This window comes from Lolium perenne, chromosome 7 (assembly GCF_019359855.2).
Source record: "Lolium perenne isolate Kyuss_39 chromosome 7, Kyuss_2.0, whole genome shotgun sequence".
In the NCBI taxonomy this organism is placed as follows: Eukaryota; Viridiplantae; Streptophyta; class Magnoliopsida; order Poales; family Poaceae; genus Lolium; species Lolium perenne.
The window spans coordinates 109,069,013-109,077,096 of record NC_067250.2 but is presented as its reverse complement, the minus strand read 5'-3'; the positions used below and the strand labels follow the sequence as shown (position 1 = coordinate 109,077,096).

General features: G+C 50.1%; 1 protein-coding gene across 1 annotated transcript; it reads right to left on the bottom strand.

Moving 5' to 3' along the window:
- Positions 1-4,125: 4,125 nt before the first annotated feature.
- On the bottom strand, positions 4,126-7,658 carry LOC127316251 (cytochrome c1-2, heme protein, mitochondrial). Its single transcript, XM_051346657.2, has 8 exons — positions 7,526-7,658; positions 6,751-6,818; positions 6,130-6,332; positions 5,684-5,963; positions 5,517-5,588; positions 4,746-4,862; positions 4,601-4,666; positions 4,126-4,512 (listed from the first exon to the last, which is right to left on the bottom strand). Exons 2-8 carry the CDS (start codon positions 6,808-6,810, stop codon positions 4,396-4,398), a joined length of 915 nt encoding a protein of 304 aa, XP_051202617.1. The 5' UTR covers positions 6,811-6,818; positions 7,526-7,658; the 3' UTR covers positions 4,126-4,395.
- Between the last annotated feature and the right edge of the window lie 426 nt (positions 7,659-8,084).

Sequence of the window (8,084 nt, the reverse complement as noted above, 5' to 3'; positions counted from 1 at the left end):
TATGGAAGAAAGAGTCGTACCATTTGGGAGAGGTCGGCGCCGCTCTCGGCTCTGGTCAGTAATTCCTGATGGTATCCATGGAAGGAGTTCACCGACGCCTGGATGATGGCCCATCGCGTCGAAATTGCCTTTTGGCTCCTCTTCATTGTCACTTTGTTGTAGTCGCTCTTCATGAGCTTGCGCTCATCGAACTCGGCCTTGATTCTCGCCCAATACTTCCCGTGTTTTTGGTTGGCGCCGATGATGGAGTCATGGCTCACCGTCGCCCACGACTCGCACAGACAAAGATCCTCCAAAGCCGTCCACTTGGGGCCTCGTGTACCCGACGCCTTCTTCTTCTTCTTTTTCTTCTTCACGCCGTCCGCGTCGACCTCCACGAGATCATCGTCACCGGCACCCTCCTCCTCTTCTTCCTCGCCGCCCTCTTCGTCCTCGTCATCGTCCTCGTCCTCCACCCCCTCTCCTTCATCGTCCTCCTCGTCCTCACCCCCACCCTCTTCCTCAGCACCCTCAGCACCGGCGCCGTCGAATTCGAGCGGCCCCCTGCGGCCAGTGAAAGGGTCGCCGTCTGCACCGGGTCCTGGCTCGCGCTGCTCGTACACCGGGGAGTAGAGGTTGTTGGGGTTGAAGCCGCCATGCGGCAGCGCATCATGGTAGTGCGGCGACAAGTTAGGCGTCATGCACCCGGGAGTGCCGGAGGGGCCGTCGTTGTAGAAGGCGGATGACGACGGAGAGAAGACTCCCGGAACGTACACCGGCACGTTCGTACTATATGGGCTCGCGTTGGTGGCGGCGAGACACCCGGCCATTAAGTGCTGGTGCTGGCGCGCCGCCAGAGCCTTCTTCTCCTGCTCCGCCTCCCTCCGTCCTTTCCGCTCCGCCGTCGACATCTTCTGGCGCAGACAGTCTTGATGCCATTGATCATCGGTCCATCCTTCCGGCTTCTTCTTCGGGGCCGGCGCCTTCCGCGGCTTCGCGAACGGCGCTTTAGCCCCTTTCGTCGCATTGCTCGGCGGCTTCTTGGCCGCTTTCTTGGCCATCTTCTTGGGGGCTACCGGCGGCGTCATGGAATGGGGAGAAGGTAGCGGCGGCGGGTGGACGGTGGGAGGGAGAAACAAATCAGCGGGGAAAGGAGAAATGAATCGGCGGCGGGATATGTGTTGGGAGGCCAGAAATACGCGGCGGATAGGCGCGATATGGCGGGAGGGGCGGGATTTGGCGGGAGTGGGAGACGATTTTTCACTGAGCCGCTGACGCGCCGGGCCCGTGTCGGTTCGCCTCGCTTTTCGGTGTGTCCGGCGTCCCCGGTGCGTCCCCTGTGGGACGGGGACGGGCTCGGGGCGCCGGACACCATATCGGGCCGCGCCGGATAAAAATGGGTTTTGGAGGACGCGGCTGGAAAGATTTTTTGGTCCGGCGTGCCCCAAATTCTTTTGGGGACGCTTTAGGAAACGCGGCTGGAAATGCTCTAAGACTTTAAGAAGGCGCTATGTGAAACTAGGGTCAAGCAGTGCGTTCAACTATGGCAAGGCTGCTGGCCCTGGGACAGGTCAGTGCGCCAGGCCAATACACTGCCAAATGGATATATCAGATGTTGTCGCGGAGAAGATCTGGCGAAGCCATGCACCTTTAAAGTGCAAAAGTTTCATGTGGCTTGCAGCTCAACATCGGTTGTGGACTTCAGAGCATCTCCAGCCGCGTCCCCCAAACTGTCCCCCAAAGCGCACCGGATTGAGCGTTTGGGGGACGTGTTTTATTCGTGCCGCCTTTGGGGGACGTCGCTCCTCAGCCGCGTCCCCCAAACGCCGCCCACAAACATTTAAAATACTTTTTGTTGATTTTTTTTATTTCAATTTCCACAAACTAATACATAATTTGGAACGTGGTTTACACGAAAACACAGTTAGGCACATGGTTTTCCACAAACTAATACATAGTTTGAACCGTCGTGGACACAAATATTAAATTTTGCAAAGAAACTAAACCTAACTAGGCCGTGCATCGAAGGTTTCCTATGTTCACTGCTAAGAAAGAACACTCGAGGGCACACCCAGTCACCTAAACTGGAAAATCCAGCGGGAGGATGGTGCCCTTGTTGGTTCTACCGAGGAGGCGAACATCCAGAAACCTCCGTGCACGTGTTCGCTGCGAAGAAAGAACACTCAGTCGTCCTCCTCGTCGGTGTTGTCGCCGTGGTAGTCCCGGCGGCACCGCGTCTCGTCGAAGACCCTGGCGCTCATGTCCCTGTCGCCGAAGTAGGAGAACAGGAGGATGAAGCTGGCTTGGAGGCTGTGGTGCCGCGCGAACTTCTCCCAGCCGATGTTGAGGTACATCTTGCCGCGCGCGTCGTAGATCACGTCGACGATCCACCGGTAGTAGCCGCACGCAGCCTCCCGCAGATGCATCGTGCGCGGGCGATCGTCGCCGGCGACGTAGTCGGCGAAGGAGTCCGGCAGCCTCTGGATGCTGCGCGGGTCGCCCTTGAGGACGAGGACGAACTCGAACCGCACGTCCGGCTCCACGTCCATCTCCGACGATGATGAAGCCGGCGGCGTGGAAGGCGACGGCAAGCGTTCAGCTCTGCCGCGGCCACGACCACGACCACGGCCGCGAGGTCAGCCTCTGCCTCTACCGGACATAGCGTCGAGTCTTGTTGAGATGGTGGCGGCTAGGGTTTGGGAGAGAGGCGTTAGGGTTTGTGTGTGAGAGGGACGATGAGAGGCGGCCCTTTTATAGGCCGGAGGGAGGCGGGGGAGCGGTGGCGCGCATTAACGTCGGCACGCAGAGCTAGGCGCGACGGGACGCGTCGCTGCGGGAACTGCACCGTCGCTGCGTCGCTGCGGGAACTGCACCGTCGCTGCGTCACTGCGGGAACTGCACCGCCAATAACTTCCGTCGCGAGGTAGGCGACGGTTAGGTTAAAAAATTATTGTGCCGCTGACGAGTCGGCCCCGCCACTCCCCGCCTCGCTTTTCGTTGTGTCCGGCGTCCCCGGTGCGTCCCCTGTGGGACGGGGATGGGCTCGGGGCGCCGGACACCGTATGGGGGCGCGCCGGACAAAATGGGCTTTGGGGGACGCGGCTGGAACGGTTTTTTTGTCCGGCGCGCCCCAACTCGCTTTGGGGGACGCTTTGGGGGACGCGGCTGGAGATGCTCTCAGACCCCCCGTTTTAGAGCGTCCCCCAAAGGGATTTGGGGACGCCGGCCAAAAAAACGTCCCAGTCGCATGCCTCAAAGGCCGTTTCGCTCCGGACGTCCCTCAAATATTGTCCGACGTCCCTAGCTCATCTCATGTGTATATAGGCTCCATCGGGGACGCCGGACACGATTTTTATACTTGCTTTTTGTTTGAAGGTCGCGTTTGGGTGACGTGGCTAGGAAAGAGACCTCCTCCAAACGAAAATTTCGTCCGGACGTCCCCCAAACGAAAATTCGGCGCTATTGCCGGACATTGTTTGGGGGATGGGACTGGAGATGCTCTTAGGCATGTATTGCAAGATCAGAGGGCATGTTATGCAGGACGAAGATACAACATAGCACATAGGAAAAGTCCGGTTTGAACCTAGGTGCATGTGAACCCTAGTTGGAAATGTATTTTCGAAATGTGAAAAAATTCTAAAATAAAAATATCCGGGTACGTACACATAGGAAAAGTCCGGTTTGAACCGGTGCACATACTGCTGCATTGCTCGTTTGCAAGGTCTAGGCGTCTAGCACACATGTTTCCAGGCCTGCATCGCAAACGCCTTGGAGGCTGCGGCAAAATGACAGGAGGGTTTTTGACACCTTGTAACCCTGATCTGCTGGTTGTTCTGGAAGAAACACATGGGCCTTCGGCAATGTTAGGCTACAATTTCCAGTGCAAGTGTTGGCATCTAGGGTTTTGGAGTCCAAACTATGGAAGATAGATAGGAGGTGTGTAGGTGATCTAGCTCATATCGTGAGAGAATAGCCTTCACATCAAGGACATGATCTTGTAAATATTATTCTAACTTCTATAAAATTATGGAACACCAAGCTCTAAAAGAAACAACCAGACTGTCGGAGCAAAATTTTAACAGGCCAGTGATAATTTTAAAAGCGGAATGAATAGATGGATGGGCAAAAGAATTGTAAGATGCCTAGTTCCAGAATATAATAAAGGATTTATGATCTTCATCATCTCATCTGTTAGAAGTATGCTGGTACCACTCAGGTATCAACAGACAAAAAATATTTCAAAATAACTGCTCCCTTGGAGAAATGCTTTCGCAGCAGAGGAAGAAAACAGAAGAAATTCTACGCAGGGGATATTGGGAGACAACCCAAGTGGCAAAATGTACAACAGAAAGTCATTATTTCGATCGCTTCTGCTTAAAGACTCGACGTTGTAATAAAAAGAAGAAATAATGGTCATCAGTTGACGACATCCAGGACCAGCTTGCGGGACTTGAGGACCGACCACCTCATGCGACGGTAGTATGCGGCTTGGAGAAGTGCAAGTGACAGAAGGAATATCCATTTGACGCCCATCTGCAAAAGTTGGTATAAGGCGCATCAGAATAGTGGCCAGCTACAATTGTGTATTTACATTTAAAGACGCGAGTGGTATGGTAGTTACCAGTTTCCTCTCTTCCATTTCAGGCTCAGCTGCCCACGACAAGAACGACACAACATCCTTGCCCATCTGCGATCGAAATATAGTGTTAGCCCAACAAGTCAACAACTTACACATGAAGAGCTCAACAAAGGATAAAAGGACATGCCTGGGCTTCAGTTGCAGGGGTACCATCTTCATACTCAACAGCTCCATCCATAAGCATCTTAGGCATGGCTATGGCACCACCAGGGAAGTAGGGATTGTAATGCAGACCCTCACGGATCTAGAGTTTGATTATTCCAAGTCAGTTTCATAATAATGCTAAAAAATACAAAGGGGAAAAATACAAAAAAATACTCCAGTAAACAGCATGAATATTGCAAGAACAATTAAAGTTGGCCGCCTCTCGCTAGATGATGCACAAGAAAAGCTTTTCTCAATAAGTGTATAAAGTACTGCGGCAATTTTTAGAATATTCAGCAGAAACAATCAACGCTGGCACTCGGCAGGGCAGGTAAGTCATTTCAGACTAGCCAAAAATCCTGATTTTGGGATCACACAATGAATTCGTGCGCTAAGGTTCGGAAGTCAGAACAATAATAATTGACCAGAATGAAAAGCTGAACTGATCCTAGATTAACAGAATAATATGTCACTAAACAAACAGCATACACAAAAACAGTTAAGATATCACAATCAGAAGTACATCACTTTCAAGTTCCAGCAGGATTACTCTTTCACAGAACAGTACAAAATTGGATGCTACTATCATGTACATGTACAAGTGTTGGTGTGAGCTATGTCCATATAATTGGATACCATGTACAAGTGTTGCGGTGGGCCTTAGCAACTTGTTAATGGTACTGAGAGAAAATGCAGCAGAAACTACAAGGCTAAGCTACCTGATAGAAACAGAACACAGAGAATAAAGGTTTACCTGAACACCAGCAGGTGGGTCATGGTAACCAGTAAGAAGAGCAAACACGTAGTTCTGGCCATTGTGCCTTGCCTGAGCATATATGAATCATCATCAGTAAGATACAAGCTGGAGAACAAAGATTACACCATCGTAATGCAAAGAAATGAGAAATGCGTTATAATTACCTTTGTGATAAGACTGAGGTCCGGAGGATATGCTCCACCATTTGCAAATCGGGCAGCCTGTTCATTTGGATAAGGCTGCGGGAAGCGATCACTCAGCTTACCAGGACGTGTGAACATTTCACCCTCATCATTAGGACCATCAACCACTTCAATTTCAGCAGCCATTGCCTTGGTTTCCTCCTCAGTATAGGCCACCCCAACCAAATCACGGTATGAAATCAATGACATGGAGTGGCAAGATGCACACACTTGCTGGTAAACTTGGTGTCCACGCCGGATTCTGCTCAGATATTTTTCCAATATAAGGCCATAGTTCAAAATGAATGACACACCCTTTTTTATTATCTTACGGGGAAAGTACGAACTCAAAATGAATGAGGGCACTATTATCTTAGTGCAAAAAAAAAAAATGATGTCTAGAAAAGAAGGAAAAATGGATGACTTACGATGCGTGATCGTAAGAGCTAAGAATGCCCTCATGCGGCCAGGGGTAGTCTGCCGCTGCCAAACCATGCTCAGCTTCATCAGCAGATGCTATCGTACCAAAACTTAAGAGACCGGAAGCACCAACTCCAAGAAGAGCCAATGCTCTTAGTCCAGCAGAAGACTCTTCATTCTTTGCCCGGAACGAGGAGAGCACAGATGAGCCCTAGAAAAAATGATTACAATGTTAAAAAGAATAGTCATCACATAAAAACAGTATTAATTAGTTGATGGCTTGATTCTATCAAAAGCACGGTACTACGGACTACCATTCTTCTTTACACTATTTGAAAAGGTAATCCTGGCAAATATGAACCCTCATATCAACCAAACATGCAGCCCTGGTACCAACTGATTTCTCTATCAGAAAAAAAACAATGCTGACTGTAACAGACCAAGCATGTCAACTAAGATATCTTTCTAGCATATCATTTGCAAAAACACATTCGGTAAACTTGATGGAACAGTGATGCTATAACTTCAGTACAGTTATGGAATCTAAAGCAAATAATAGCATGACTGAATACAGGACTAGTTTTTCAATAGATTGCATACAGAAGCAGGAGTTCCAAGGCAGCACTTACAGACGACTGGCTATGAAGAGTTTTCCTCAGAAGCTGGCTGAGGCCCCTCCCGGCAGCCATTCAGGACTCTGCATCGAAGATTACAAGCAGTGTTATAGAACAAAGGTGGACTGGTATGGTAAAATCACAAACCGCAGAGAATCAAAGATGCAAAACTTGCTGGTGACAAACTGAAAAATTGCAATCATGTTTACATTAAGCCATCCTATTTGAGTGAACTGGAACGAAAATCATTGTATAAAGAATGATGAAAAGGATTTGTTGCGAAATGTTCTATTTTTCACAACGCCAACCTCAAATCCCAACACAAAATTCAGGGCATTACTACAGAAGACGAAGAACTAACAGGCGTAAACAGATATATTAGAGCAGGCACTGGATGAGAGACGGCAGTACAGTATTATGATCTCCATACCGAATGAAATGGAAAATAGACAAGACAGTAACGACCCTAAATGGATCAGATTCACCGAAGCGTGGCGGGTGGGCGGTTACATCTTACGATTCGCTGGCAACAAGCACCATCTCCCGGGAGATCTAGCCCGAGACGCGCGATCGGTAACGGTACGATCCCCACGGCGCGACGGCACAAATGGACCGGATTCGAAGAAGAAAGCCCCCGATCTATCTACCCTCGCGATTACCGCCCACCCCCGAGACCCCGGACCGGGTCGCCGGCGCGCAACCGCGCGACGACCGGAGCAGATCAGCAGATCGAATAGATTCTAGATTTCAGAAAGGGGGGGTCGAGAACCGAAGGGTGCAGCGTAGTTACCTATGGGTAGCGGACGGATTCGGCGAGGCGGTGCTCCGGCGAGCGGCGGCGCGGCGGGTGGGGGAAGGGAGGGAGGTGGATGGAGGCGCAGGCTTTGTGGCGATGTGAGGGACGCGATGACTGAGGAGGCTTTTGGGGAAGTGTAAGGACGCGTGGGCTTGCCGCAGCCGAGTATTTTGAATGGGCCCTGCGACACTCGTGTTCAGCCCGATTGAAACCGAACCATTCTCGGAAGGAAAAGGAGTTAATAGAAGCCCATTTCCCTTAAAAAAAAACTTAAAACAAGCCCATTGCGCTTAGGATACATAACAGCCCGTGCATTTCTCTTCAGATTTTTTCTCTTGGAAAAAAGTTTTTTTATTTGCTACTAAAGGTTGTTGCTTTAGCAAAGATATAAAAAAATATGAAGAGTTGTTCATGTTGTTCCTAATAAAAGCTTTGTTGATATTATATTTTCCTTGGAAAAAAACAAGGGGTTGAAACCCACCTAAATTGCATGAACCATACTAATTAGGTATTCCTAGAGAAGAAGTACGCCCTACCCCATGAAACAAAATTA

Coding starts and splice junctions, on each gene's coding strand:
- LOC127316251 (XM_051346657.2), bottom strand. CDS start 6,810: ATGGCTGCCGGGAGGGGCCTCAGCCAGCTTCTGAGGAAAACTCTTCAT. Junction 5,964..6,129: donor AGCTCTTACGATCACGCATC/GTAAGTCATCCA, acceptor ATATCTGAGCAG/AATCCGGCGTGGACACCAAG. Junction 5,589..5,683: donor ACCTCAGTCTTATCACAAAG/GTAATTATAACG, acceptor ATATATGCTCAG/GCAAGGCACAATGGCCAGAA.